Consider the following 15,206-nt stretch of genomic DNA (forward strand, 5'->3'; position numbering starts at 1 on the left):
ACTGAGAACAGTGATCACAGAGCGCATTCATACACACACACACACACACACACACGTGCGCACACACACACACACACACCATGGGCTATGGAGGACGGATGGGACCCTAGTTAACGCAGATGTTGGCAGTGCCAGGTATAGACAGTAGGTTCCAGCAGATGTTTGCGCTTTCAGGCCCAGAAATGTTTACTTTTTCTGGCAATCTGATGCACACAGCTTGCAATATTCCACTCTATATGTAACCAGGCTGTAACACAATTACAATAACGGGCAGGGCTGAAATTACCTGATCACATTCAATTAATCTTAGAACTTCTGGAGTACGCAGAAAGAAAAAAACTGTACTCACCCGTCCACATGCATACTCCCACCCGCCTACCCACTGACGCATAAACACAGACTTTTAAGAGCTTTAGTATGACCGCGGTACCTGTCTGTGACTGAACGTGTGTGTTCCAAAGGGGACCGCAAACCAATTTTGCACTGTATATACAACGCAGGCAGCGCCAGGACATTTCTGAGCAGATTTTATTTTTGGAGCCGGGAGTTTCTGCATCATTATAACTCCCGTCTCTGTACTTAAGAGTGGCTGATTGGAAGCTGGCCTTGGGTTGCTGGGTGGGTTCGGGGTGGGTTCAGAAATTAGGTCTGTGTTTCCTTTCTGGATGCAGGGAGACCAGCTTTGATGTGTGTTGTGCGGTGAGAGAGAGAGAGAAAAAACCATCCCGTTTACGGCTTCCCACACCAATGGCCTCGCTCTCTCTCTCTGCTCAGAGTTCAGAGTAAATCAGAGATTTTGGTGAAAATATTTCTCACAGCCCAGATTAAATTTGTGCTCTTCTGGAATTGCAGCTTCTGTCGTTGCTAAATCGGGGAAACTGAACAGTGCAATTAGAGGCACAAGTGGTTGCAACTGTAGCTCTGGCCCTCTCCGTACTTGCAGCTGGAGCCACTTTCTCACCAGCTTTCCAGTAAAAGCAGCGTAGGTCCACATTCAACATGGGACAGTTTGCAATGCGGGACTGTATGCAGTGTAGAACACATAGGCAGAGCAGGACTTGTGGGACAATATGTAAGATATGTAGGGTAATGTACAGAAATACCCACAGGGTCTATGTTATGTGGAATGCCTGCACTCAGGGTTAGTTAGGACCTGACTTTCTTGATTCATTTTCGATCAGAAGTCTCAGAACAGTGCGCTATGGTCAGGCTTTCCGCTACACAATGGGCACATTGTCAATATCGGATTTTCCAGTGGTCAGTCCGTTTAGAAAATGCGGTATAAAAGTGCGGTGATTACCACTCAGTAAATACTGTATTACTGTCTGCGTATTCTTATTTGAGAATGAGAACTGCGGTAGTCTGTCACCTCGTAAATGTACACACACACACGCACTCAGGGCGTCCTAAAAAGCTAAAAGCGGCCTGTGGTTCAATACTGCACCGGTCAATCTCCACGACACGAGTGCGTTGGCTGGGCGCATGCATGTTCTTTTTCAAATGTTTTTTTCTTTTTTTTTTTTTTAAATACATTTTTTGACAAATTTACAGAAAAGCCTCTGCCAGTGCGCGCGCTCCTCTTTAATCGAAGGGGGTGGTAGGCGGGCCGAGGCACCAACTGTAATGCGATAGCAGCGGCGCTCTAATGCTATTACACACGCACGGCTCGCACCCGCGCAGAAACGGAGGTGCGACCAGACAGATGCGAGAGAGCGCACGGACACCGCGGAGTGGCAGAGTGCAATCGAATGCTTATGAGTAATATTTAAACCAAGAGGATCTTGATTTTGGATTCGCCACATGGGAGATCAGGTCCGACGCTTTACCAGCTTACAAAATCGCGCTCTAATCTGCATTCTATTTAGATTTATGTGAATGGGTGTGCTCAAGGGAAAGAAAATCACTCGTGGCGTTGGATTTGGTTTGGGGAAATTCACACTTCAGATTTTAGCTTGAGGTAATCGTAAATCCAGTGGACGAACAACTGATCGCTGGTGGAGTGCGCATTTAATTGAATACATAATTATGAAGTGAATAACCACGTAGTATAGACACGATCGATTAATATTCAAAGGAATACTTTCTGTCGATGTATCAGTATGGCTTGTTTGGATATTGCGGAATGCTCAAAAGAACTGGACTGTAACTAAGTCTGTTTTAGAGAGGGGAATGCGAAGAGACGGAGGATCGTGACTCTTCTGGATCAAAGTCTCAAACAGTTTCGGTGTACAGACGGATAAATACACCAGGGGTTAACGTAACATAGAGGAGACTTGGACCACAAGTTCTCTTCAGAAACGGAACGGTGAAATACACCCAACAAGATGGATATATTCATGTCGATGTTTGGATTGTTACTGGCATTTTGTTTAACACGCAGAGTGCACGGAGATGACGGTAAGTTTTATGAAGTTGTTTGCCCTTTCCCAGCCACGGTTGTTCTTCAGATCTAGTCCAGACCAAAATATTCGCAAACATTCCCTCTTATTAATTGTAAACAGATTTAGTTGGCTGGTTGTCATTTTTTGAATAGCCTGTATTACATTACCGGTAGAGTCTCTGACCAATATAAAGTAATCAGATCTCACTGGAAGCTTGCTTGTTTTTCTCGGTGTGAATAAATCACTTAAAAATCGAATACGTGACAGATATACAGCAGGAACTGTGATACAATGGACATTCGTTTAATGGTATTTTACATTGAAGCCAAATCAAACAGTGCCGCTGTTGGCTATCGGCTGGAAGTAGAGTAGGCATAGCGTAGTAGAAGGCTATCGCCCGCGGTACACTGGTAAGCTGTCGCCAAGTATCAGGTGCTGCGAACTTGTCTTTATTCCTCCGCTTAGACAATTTCCATGCGTGCATGGGGTGGGGTTATGATTATACCCCCCCTCCCCCCCGTGGTGTTACGTTGTGACAATTTAGACTTCAAGGTTGGTATTGAATTCCTCATTTAATAATCCATATGTTCCTCAAAAGTGGGGCATTTGTAATATCATAATAGCATACTTATGAAGCTTTAGATTTTTTGAATGGACCAATTTGTTTAAATACCTAAATTTTATTTTGGAATGCATTTTTGCATTAACAAAATTTTGTTTACACATGTAATGCTTCCCAACGCGCTTTTTAAAACAAAAACGTTAGGAAAACTGTTCAAACATAACATTAAGTTGGCATATAAACAGTGGCTTTTTGCAAATAATAATAATAATAATCTATGTTTTACATTGTTCCTGTGTCCCAGTGTGCCAAGGCAAAATACAGCGTAGAATTCGTCTCGATGGACGGTGGCATCTGTCCTTAACTCCAGCCGTAATCAGCGCGTGTCATTCGTCAAAACCTTTTGCAACTTCTTCGAACGTTCCTTTCTCTTTCTTTACCTATTTAATAATTTCGCTAATACAGACGAAGACGTCTGCTCGTTCCGAAGGAATTGCACTACCCCTTCACCATTACCGATTTTGTGAAACAAACAATCACGGGAAAGCGGGCGAAAAACAACAATTAAACTTTTGCAATTGATGTGGTGTGAGGGCTTGCTTGATCTCGTGCTGAATGTTGCACTTAAGTTTATTGATTCTGTCACTTGAGGTCCGCGCAGGGTATTTCCGTTCGCGGGACTGACGCCCACTGCTTTCGTATTATTTTCCCCAGCATCTTCTGTTAATCTACGCGAGTGGGGAACTTATATATTTCAGCTTTGTTTCCAACCTGAAAAACAAACAAACAGCTATGTAAAGCACTGAGAATAATAAACGACGAAAGCTTTTGTTGATAAGTTGATGGTACACTTATGCTGTAATATTATTGCCTTGTGCTTATTTTAGAAATGGATTATGTGGAGTCTGTATGGACTATAGCTCCCTTTTGAATTAATTAGTGTTAAATTCAATAATTGATATAAATTGTTTAGAAGAACAACATCTGTACGTTCATAGAACATGAATCATTGAAAATAACAACATCTCTACATTCATAGTAAACGGTACACACACTGTCATTCAGTTGCAGCACCCAAACCGAAATTTTTCCCTTTCTTTTTTCTGCTGGGAATAGTCTAATCTAATATTGTTTACTAAGTCTAAAAGCCTGACCAGGTAGGCCTGTAGGCCTGTCCTATCAGTGACGTAATTATGTTGATACTTTTTCATGTGACAGGAAGGGAATACATTTTGACTCCAGTAGTTCAGTGCAGCCTTAAAACAGCTTACACAATGAATGAGTCACGCTCATAAAACATGAATCCGCTGCACTTGCCCATGTTGCCCTGTCCATGTGCAGCTGTCTGCCCACCAGGTTATGTGCGATCAGCATATATGAACGTTCAGCAGGGTAGGCGGATGAGGGACTTCTGTTTCTGAACATCAGAAGGTTTTCTGGGTTCACACAAATGCTAAATTTGTGAAGGTTTCCTTGTTGTCCCATAAGTTGTTTTTCATTCTAATCCAGGGTTTTGTCCATTTGTGCCTTGTTAGTTTATACTGCCCCCTCCTCCTCTGTAGTGCTGCACCCCCCAATCCCCTCTGCTGTTCCTCTTCCTTTGTGTTTTTCCACTGAGTTTTAATGTAAGTCACCTGCTGGAGTCTGGGACTCTTCCTCTGTGCAGTTGCGTGTGTGCGTTTCATGTGTGTGTGTAGGGCAGAGGAGAAGCTTGGCCTGCTCGCTCTCTCTGCTGATGAATGGCAGATGTGGGTCGTTTGTTTATAGACTCTCAGTGCTCTGTGTTTGTATCATGCACAGGCACATGCAGCACTGTGCTTCTCTTCTTCACTGACACAGGCCACACTGTGCTTCTCTTCTTCACTGACACAGGCCACACTGTGCTTCTCTTCTTCACTGACACAGGCCACACTGTGCTTCTCTTCTTCACAGGCAACACTGTGCCTCTCTCCTGCACAGATAGGCAACATGGTACTTCCCTCCTGTTCAGACACAGACAAAAGTGCGCATGTCTCCTGCACAGGCAACACTGTGCTTCTAGATCAATGACATGCACAGTGGCAGTTTGAGAGATGGATGTAAGAACTGTATGTGTCCAATGCTTTACTATGCAGACTGTATTTTCTGTGTGTAACCACATAAACAACTGAACATGTCCTCCTGCCCAAGCAGGTGATCAACAGAGTAGTGCAAAAAAATCCAAGCGGAGGCAGACACAGTAAAGTTGGTGCAAACCCAGAGGGTATGTGTTAACCAAAGACTAGAATCCGTCTTCTCACAAATTCTTGTGAAAAGAACTGCCTTTGTGTTTCGACAGTATCCATTTTAAACACGCACCTTTTTGAAAAAAAAAAATTTCTATTGAAAAAAAAGTTGTATTTCCACTCCAGAAAGAAATGTAATCCCTATATATGTAGCAAACAAAACAAGGTGTCATTTCAGGCTTGAACAGGAGGAGGAGGACTTTATTTTTGTGAGGTGCAGAGGACAGTAAGAGCTTGAAGTGATTACACTCTGAAAGACTACATTGCAGTGCATTTAGGCATTTAGTGGAGACTCCAGAGCGAATTTAACGGGCCTATCAGGAGGAAATTCCTCACAAATGAAACACATTCACTGGATGTGCAGCTGCATCCTCTTAGCTGTGCTACTTAGAGGTGGCAGGGAAGATAGAACAGCATTTAGACTTATTTAATGAAGTGGGGGGTTGTTCAGGGTGCGTTGATGTATGGAAAGCACTAAGCTGTGGAACACCACATGGGACAGTATCAGCATAGATACTGAGTACATCGTGTAGCTGTCAGGTCTGAATGAGGTTGAAACCCATGCCGGTGGGGTACACCAGCCTGCCAGTCGATTGCACAGCTGTTGCGTGAGCTTGGACACGCCCCTCTCCCCTGATTGGCAGCTGAATGATGTTTCTCTTTTGAAGGAAGCGAAATGGTGGTTAGTGGATGTGCTGAAAGGTGAAGAGACCTGGCAGAGTTGCTTTGACGGACCCTGGGGTGCCAGTCAATGTTCAGTTCCTCTGAACACCTTCCTGCCAATCACTGTTCACTTCCAGTGAAGCCTTTCCTCCGGTTGCTGCTCACTTCCTCTGAGCCCTTTCTGCAAATGGCTGCTCACTTCCTCTGAATCCCTTGCGGGCAACCAATCCTCTTCCCTGTACTCCCTGCTCAGCCACTATACACAGGCTCTGAATGTTTGTGGGGTGTGTTTGTGTGTGTGTGTGTGTGTGTGTATATGTATGTACATGTGTATGAATGCACACTCAAGCTGCTTAGATCTTGGTATGGAATGGATGATTTCTTAGATAAAATCCAACAACAGTGTTGGTGTCATTCCTGACCCCTCAGATAGGAAGTCACATAATATATGTCACTTCCTGTCCCAGTTACAGAGCCGTCTGATGGGGAAGATATTATTCCATGGAGGGGAATATAAGATCTTTGAATGTATCCTAATGTTTGTGCATTGTTCACAAGCCCATGAACTACTTGGCCTAGACCTATCCCTCTGGGCCATGTGCGTGTGGTTCTTGACGCAGGGTTGTGTGGAGAGCTGTTTGTTTCATCGTGTGGGTGTGTCAGTCATCATGTCTGAACTCTGATTCTGTCTTTGCTCAGAGGTGGTTTGTGGGGGACGCGTGGATGCCAGAGACGCGGGGTACATTACCTCCCCAGGGTACCCTCACGAGTACCCCCCTCACCAGAACTGCGAGTGGGTGATCACTGCCCCCGAGCCGTCCCAGCGCATCGTCCTCAACTTCAACCCCCACTTCGAGCTGGAGAAGCTGGACTGCAGGTGAGGAGAGAAGGGGCTGTGCTCTGGGGGGGCTGGGGTTTAGTGGGGTTTAGTGGCAGGAGATGGGGGCTGGGGTTTAGTGGGGTTTAGTGGCAGGAGATGGGGGCTGGGGTTTAGTGGGGTTTAGTGGCAGGAGATCAGGGCTGGGGTTTAGTGGGGTTTAGTGGCAGGAGATGGGGGCTGGGGTTTAGTGGGGTTTAGTGGCAGGAGATGGGGGCTGGGGTTTAGTGGGGTTTAGTGGCAGGAGATGGGGGCTGGGGTTTAGTGGGGTTTCGTGGCAGGAGATGGGGGCTGGACTCTGGGTGTTAGAGACAGGACAGGGGGCTTGACTCTGGGATTTAGTGGCAGGAGATTGCGAGGGGCTGGACTCAGTACACTGTGCTATGGGCTTCTTTATTTTCTCTGGGACTCATTTATCACTGACAGCAATCCCTTAACCGGTCATTAAAAGTGTTCAGATTTGCGCATCTTACTAGATTTACCAGGCTTTCTACTGCACTCTGCTGATCAGTGAAGGAAGTGCAAGCTGACCAACCAGAGCATCCTTATATCTCCGGACGTTAGCACTGGGCTCGCACACAAAGCAGTGCACAGTTTACCTACAGTATATGAGTGACTTTCACTGAGTCTGGATTCTGGGTCATGCCCAAAAAAAAAAAATAATAATAACGAACTAAATTTGATACAAATATAAAAAATGTATCAATGTGTAGCGAAGAGATCAGACCATTCAGCCTGTCTAGGCTTGTAATTTAGATAGTCTGAGTGTGATCCTGTGACCTGAACAGTTCTTCTTCCTGCTGAGCCTGTGAGCGCCACTGTGCTATGGCAATCGGCTGTAGCTGGAACATCAAGCTCAGAACAAAGAGCCTGTATTTTTATTTGTACGCTCTAATGGAAAGCACGGGCTAGCAAGCTGCACTGACCCAGCCCACCGCCAGATGTGATGCGGAATCATTCCGGGGCTGATATGAATTATGGTTTCAGAGGGGATCGCGATGACAGTTGAGGAAGAGATGGAGAGGAAATCGGAGCGGGGAAAAGGGGGAGGGGTTATGTGGAGTTGACGGTCTCCGTGGGGAAGTGCACCCTGTGTTAGTGGCTCCTAGCCGTGGTGACAGCTTGCCTCCGGGATACAGTGAGTAAAGGAAAGTAAGAGCCTGCTGCTGTGACCGCACTCCCAGTGCACTCCCAGCATGCTCGGGAAGGCTGTGACTGCTTGTCAGGAAGGCACCTTCCTCTACCCAGCCTTTCAACAGACAGTCCATGGACCCCTGGGAGGTCTTTGAAAGTACTAGACGTGGTACGTGGCCAAAACTGATATGCAATGACTATATGTATATATTTCGGAAAATATTTAAAAATATAAAACCTTTGTTTAAATATAACATTTTTTTATGTATGATGGATGCCTTTGACCCTGTTTGGGGGTCTTGGGTGGGGGATCAAAAAAGGTTAAAAAAAACAAAAAAACCCTGCTCTGCAGGAACCTTTCAAATAAGTATCCATCAATCAGCATCAGAATTGTTCTTTTTGTCATTACCAGTGTACCATGTGATTGGTGGAGCTCCTCTCTGCGTGCTGGCTGAAAGATGGTGAACAAAGTGTGTCCTGTGTGGATGACACTAAAGTCTCATCCCCATTTTGTTACCCCTTCACAAATCAGGGAAGTCGTATACATGATTCTGCCGGTCTTAATTGTCCTCAAATATTATTATATTCTTTATTACCTCTATGTACAGATCAAAAGTAATGCTTAATTTGGAGAAAAAAAATTACATGGGGCTTCCTGAAAAAGTAAAAACAGAATTTGACAGCAAATCTATGAGATTCCATGACCAGAATCTGTGTCTGCCAATGATAGGTTATTTTGATCTGTGGAAACAATAAGTACAATACTACCCATTGAATAAAGTCAAGTGATCAGGGGAGGCTATAATACCCACTAACCATTGCACTTATTTTGTGTCTCATGATGCGAATAAAAATACGGTGGCTGGAATTTTTAACCTGGTCTCCCCAGCTGTGCCACGAGCAAGCACCTAATTGAGCGGCCTTGGTTCCAGCGTTTTACAGGTTGGCACAAAATGGCCTTCCAGTGGCCGGGCCATTTGCCAGTTAGCATTTTTAAATGGCTGATGCCTATCTCAACTGCCTTGCCTCAGTTGTGATCTATCGAAGCACTTGCAGTGCAGATTTTCGAAATGCTGGCTGTCCTAAAGCTGTGCTCATGGTGGACAGCTGGTGGGCAAATGTATTTATTTGTTGGGTGGGTTGGTCCACGGTCCAGAAATAGGCTCTACTTAGACGTCCGCCTTTGCTCCATTTTCTGAGGGGTTTTGTTGACCTTTCAGTTTTATCATTTGTTTGCACATTATGTGACTGACATGAAGCAACAGGGGGTCCATAGCTGAAAATGTTTTGGTAACTTAGTCTTTTAATATACCTTTGTTGAAGTGGGAATATAAATTCTGAAAGTTTTCGTTGTCGTTGAAATGGCTCTCCTATGGGATTTTGGACAAAAGGAAAAGTTTGAACAGGGAAGTCTGTGAAAGTGTGATTGGCAACCGGCTGTGTGTTCTACTGGGCCTGCTCTGCCACTCTACCCGCTGTGAGGCATGATTGCTGATGGAGACAATCTTGCGTCCTCCAAAAACAACCCTCCCAAGAGAAACAAACCTGTTCTACAGCTCCATTAGTAAACAGAAATTCACGCTGAACACGAACGCAAACATACTCATTTATTTATTGCGTGAGACGCATTGTTTTGTGCTTTCCCAGACTGGCTTGTGGCCATGTTTTGAGGTCCTGGAGAATAATTGGGAAAAGAAGCTGGGTTGTATCATTTTGTTTTGCGTCTGCTGTTCAGCGCAACTGTCTGTGGTAGCTCTGCCATGGCAGAAGAGAGTAACGCGGCCGTTCGATGGCCTGTGATAGATGGCAGACTTGATATGGATATCCTGTAACAGAGGGTAACACTGGTGTTTGTTACCCTGTAACTAAAGGTAACATTGGCATTTGATTTCATTTGACAGGTTAACTCTGGTGTTTGATGTGTTGTAGCAGAAGGTAACACTGGTGTTTGATGTGTTGTAGCAGAAGGTAACACTGATGTTTGATATTTTGTAGTGGAAAGTAACACCGGGGTTTGATATTCTGTAGCAGAAGGTAACAACGGGGTTTGAAATTCTGTAGCAGAAGGTAACAACGGGGTTTGATATTCTGTAGCAGAAGGTAACAACGGGGTTTGATATTCTGTAGATGAAGGTAACCCTGGGGTTTGATATTCTGTAGCAGAAGGTAACAACAGGGTTTGATATTCTGTAGCAGAAGCTAACAACAGGGTTTGATATTCTGCAGCAGAAGGTAACACTGGTGTTTGATATTCTGTAGCAGAAGCTAACACTGGGGTTTGATATTCTGTAGCAGAAAGTAACACTGGGGTTTGGTATTCTATAGCAGAAGGTAACAATAGCGGATATGTCCTCTCAGAGACAGGCAGTGGTGAGGACTGTAGAGAGGTCCTCTCTGGAAACTGGTCTGAAACGGGGCTGTGTGACTGTGGGTGGCTGCAGCCATGTGTCCGCTGCAGATCAGTGTAAACTGAGCGGCTGACCTTCCTTCAGACCCTACATACCTCTCTCTGAACTCTGGCTCCAGACGACCCTGGAACTGCCCCGGGAAGAGTAGCTCTCAGTGGGGAGGAGAATGTGGGTGTCAGGGGGGTGATGATCAGATAAGTATGGTTGTATCTGAGGGTTGATGTTTTAGGGACCTCCGCTGGTCCAGAGGCACGGGCTGGGGAAGGAATGTCAGAGCTGCCTGACTGGGTGTTGGTGACATGGAGAATGTGTGATTGTAAATGATTGCGAGGTGTGAAGTGTATCTGGGTGTAGGTGACTTTGAGAATGTGTGGTTGTAGATGGCTGCGAGGATATCAGGATGTAGGAAACAGGATATCAGGGTTTAGGTGACTAAGGATATCTAACTGCGATTCCCATCATTAGGCCATGATTCATTTCGGACCCACCCCCCACCCTCGGTCCAGCTGACATCTTGGACAAATACGTGACCTGCTCCATAATTTTGAGTCACTTTGACCTAGAAACTCATTTTGGGTTTTGTGTAGCCTATGGCTGTGGAGAGGAGAACGTTAGCTTTCTTGTCATAGTAATAATATGTTCTATTCCAAATGTTCAGGGTGATATGCTCATTTAAATCATGACTCTCATCAATCTGTGTTTATTGGAGAAAAGCCTCCATAGTTCATTTGTCTATGTCTGATTTGACAAAAATGACATTTCTGTACAAACAAGCACTTGCCGTCACAAAATGATACAACACATTTCCTAATGATAAGGCTGAAATATCATAAACATTGGCATCACTGCTTGAAGAACACGGCAGTATTTTGTCTGTCTTTGCCTTCTCCTGGCACATTCCTTCACTGCTCTGATTAGTTGGTGGCAACACCAACAAGCCTAGCGTCCCAGCACGTGATAGTCCCACCCACAGAGCCCACGAGCACGCTGGCTTGCTGACGTGTTTCTCTTTTTCTCTCTCTCTTTCTCTCTCACTCACTCTCTGCTTTTCTCTGATTATCAGAGAGCTGCATTTTGGCACCACGTAAATAAAATTTGAACTGTAGTTTAATCATTTGTTCACACTTTTTCTGCTTTGGTGCTTGCACATTTTTACTTTTGCGCACAGCGAAGATTTCTCTATGCAGGAAAAACCTTGATATCTAGATGTAGGTGACTGAGGATGTGTGGGCGTAAGGAGCTGAGAGGATATCAGGTTATAGGTGACTGAGGATATCTAGGTGTAGGTGGCCATACATCCATGCATATACCTATTGTCAATCTGGCGTACTTCTCTATCTTTGTTTTATTTAAAAAATGTAACATCTAAGCATTGTGCTGTGGGGAATTGGGGTGAATGGTCGTTTATGCATAGCTGTGTAAATATGTCTGGGTTTCCCCTCTCAGCCAGCAATGCATCATTGTGCTACCACTTTCAAGCTTAGAGTTAATGCCTGTGGATAATTACGTTGACGACCGCTGGCTCGTGCCATGAATGGTGACAGAGTTGGCCGTTGTGTTCAAATCTTGGGCTCGCAGATATGGCAAAGTGGTTGCTTGTTGTCCTAATGGTAACAAAGTGTGTCTAAAGGGTGAAAATGCCGCCCAACTCTTAATCCTTCACAGGGGTGTCTTTGTTGGGCTGGGAGATTCTGTGAGCGTGACTGAGAGTCTCGGCCCATAGATGGACAGCAGGGTGAGGTTACAGGGTGGGGTATTTAGAGAAGCCCCAGGCTACAGACCAGCGTCTGTATGCGGTGCCATTTAGTCGCATGGTTGCAATTGCTTTCCACACTTTGTAGAATGTTGTTAAGCAGTCTGTCTGTAATTTCACAGTGGCTTCACAGTATCAGTATTGCAGATATCAGTATTCTGAATAAGGGCGGAGCCTGGACTGGGCATGAATAAGGGCGGAGCTTGCACTGGGCATAAATGAGGGCGGAGCCTGGACTGAGCGTGAATGAGGGCGGAGCCTGGACTGGCATGAATAGGCGGACTGATGGAAATGAGGGCGGAGCCTGGACTGGGAATAAATGAGGGCGGAGCCTGTGTGGGGGCAGAACTTCAAGGATACATAGAGATCGTGGGGCAGAGAACCTTGTCCCTGTTTCTCAGCTCCTTCCCCCTGCCTGTTGATTGGTCCAGCCCTGTGTGCCTGTAGATGATGTCATGTAAGTGCAGGTTTCTACCCCTCAAAGGGTTGTGCCTCCAAGCCATGTTGTCACATACACTGAAAATAAATTATATATGTTTATGTATCTGAAATGCAATCTGCACTCCCTTGCTCTGTAAAGGGCATGAATATGAACTTGCTCCTATCTTGCTTCAGTTCAGTTTTCGGTCTTGGTTTATCTCTCCCTATCTCTCTCTCTCTCTCTCCCTATCTCTCTCTCTTCCCTTCCCCCAGCTCTCTCCTTATGGAAATATGTGTAAGGTTTTATCCTCTTCTCTTTTCAGAAAGATTAATCCTGTCTGAGTATTTTATCCGCGCAGTTTTAATAAGCCCGCAGAGTTAGTGTAATATCCTCCCTGTCGCCCGTAGACATAGTGAAGGAAGCTGCTCGTCTGTGAGTCAGGCCTTTATTATTGTTCTATAATGAGTGTGGCTCTTTTTTTCCCCCCTCTCATTATTAATATTTGGGAGTAGAGATGGAAACCAGTGAGAATAGCGCGCTGTGCTGCATTTCTGCAGTGGTCTGGCTGGACCCCTGTGTCCAGGACGAGGACCGTAAGGTGCAGACACGACTCGTGTGGTGCATGCATGCATTTCTCACACTGTGAAAGGGAGCGGTTTAGGAGTTAGCGTGTCCCCGAGCCAACAGGAGGAGGCACATTTGACCCGTGTAAAATGCGGTTTCTGCAAAGCTGATTGCTTGCGGTGTCACCATCTTGTTCAAATGCCAATGGCTGCCCTCCCATAGCATTGTATATGCAAGATCCACATGTGATAAGCAGAATTTGCTGGGATACAATTGCTGCAGTCATCTAAGCTGTGTGGTACGGTTTCAGTTTTGGTGCACATTGGAAGGAAATGACAATAATTATACTCATTTTGACCAGAGACCAGCTTCTTTACACTGGCATTATAAAGATAACATTCAAATATAGCCAGAAATCATGCTGAATGTGAAAGCTTTTATTTAAGCACTAATCTTGTTTGAGGTTTAGACTCACTGGTTCACACAAAGAGAAAGTGTCCAGAGTTTACACCCTTTACAGAGTTCATTCACACCCTGATCTAGGCTGGTGAGAGAATGTGTGTGCAGACTTCACACCCTGATCCCAGCTGATCGGAGAACGTGTGTGTGACAGATTGAAGGTGTCCTCAGAGTGCGGTGGTCAGTGTTAAAAGTGTAAGGGCAACTGTACTGCGGTCACGTCAGATTTAATACCTTGGCGCTAGCCTGCCAGAAGTTTGTCAGACTATCCACACCAGTCAGACCTCTCCTTTCACCCTCTTCGGGGCGTACTGCACTTTGAACCCTGATTTTTGCACTGTAATTTTTTGCATTGTAAGTTGCTCTGAGTCAGAGCACCTGCTAAATACCTGTAAAATAGGCCTGTGTCTGCACAGAACAGAGGGAAATAACCTGTCATATTTAAACTCCTCTGGGTTTTCCCTATGAAAGAGACCTGCTGCTTTTATGTGTAAGGCTATAACATCAGTGCTTGCTTTGCGCTATACGCTACTCCACCAGTACGGGCCTGTTTCACTGGGTGGACTGGGGTTTGGTGTGATGCTGCCGTGTTGGTTTCACCAGAGTACTGGGACTCCGACGTGCTCTGTGCCGATTGGACCAGAGAAGCTGGGGCACGAGCGGCCTGGTGCAGGTGTGAAAAAAACACAGGGTGTGAAAGGCAATTAACAGGCAGGGTGTGGGAGTGCACACACAGACACACTGCCCTGGCCATGACAGACATGGCCCTTAGAGAGCATTCTCTCACACACACCTGGAGAATCACTGCCTCCTGTTTACAGAGGTATAGACAGTGAGAGAGGGAGAGGAAGAGAGAGGAGGAAGCCTTTAAGCAATGATTATTTCATTACACAAACTAATAACAACAATTATCTTTTCTTTTTGTGGTTGAGTTTTTTAATGAAATACTCATTGCATAAAGGTTCATTAAAATAAGTATGAGCATCCCTGATGTATTTGATGTCTCTGTTATTGTCGATTTATGTTTTACATAAATGCTTTGTCAATACTATATCTGTATGTGCTCAAGCCAAAAAAACATTTTTGAATTTGAGAGAAAACTGAAACACAGGGGCCCAAAAATGGCAAGAGCTGAGCCCAAAAAAAAGCAGGAAAAAGGGAGGTAAACACTTGGCTTTCATAAAACAGGGATAAAAGAGTCGCGTGTACACAGAGCTCAACGGCACCGATTATGAGATTGCTGATAAGTGTCCGAGCAAAGTAAAGCAAAAACATATTTGCGCAACTGACTAAGCTGATAAGAGTTATTTAATAAATTCTTAGTGTGTGTGTGGATTTTGAAATGTCCAGCATGTACACAAATCCCATAATTGGTGCTGGTGAGCTCTGAAAGACTGCAATCTGTATATGTTCAGAATAGTTTAATTGTTATCAAAATACCCATGATAAACCCAAAATTCTAGAGGACAGAAAAATACCGACAACCCAAGGTTCAATTAATTATGGTCTTTTTAAAAATAGAAGGACGGTGAATGTGATGCACACATGCACACAAAGCACCTTAAATAACTGCAGCCATCCATGGCCAGCTGGTTAAGCACATAATTGAACCCAAACAGTGCCAGCTTTGTGATCAGCACCACTGTCCAGAAGGAAGTAGATGAGAGCAGGTTTAATGTGGATACCACGGAGAACAGCTACAGGGGCTCATTTTACAGCT

General features: G+C 44.9%; 1 protein-coding gene across 2 annotated transcripts in view; it reads left to right on the plus strand.

The window, feature by feature from the left end:
• Positions 1 to 1,633: 1,633 nt before the first annotated feature.
• LOC135240514 (neuropilin-2-like) overlaps positions 1,634 to 15,206 on the plus strand; it is a 45,006-nt gene continuing 31,433 nt past the window's right edge. The window contains exons 1-2 of one of the 2 annotated variants that reach the window (XM_064310062.1): positions 1,634 to 2,397; positions 6,570 to 6,747. In XM_064310062.1, the coding sequence (XP_064166132.1) occupies positions 2,325 to 2,397; positions 6,570 to 6,747 (251 nt within the window). In that variant the 5' untranslated portion in view covers positions 1,634 to 2,324. The remainder of the gene's footprint in view (positions 2,398 to 6,569; positions 6,748 to 15,206) is intronic. The other variant, XM_064310061.1, reaches the window with a different exon arrangement.

Source organism: Anguilla rostrata, chromosome 15 (genome assembly GCF_018555375.3).
Source record: "Anguilla rostrata isolate EN2019 chromosome 15, ASM1855537v3, whole genome shotgun sequence".
Taxonomy (NCBI): domain Eukaryota; kingdom Metazoa; phylum Chordata; class Actinopteri; order Anguilliformes; family Anguillidae; genus Anguilla; species Anguilla rostrata.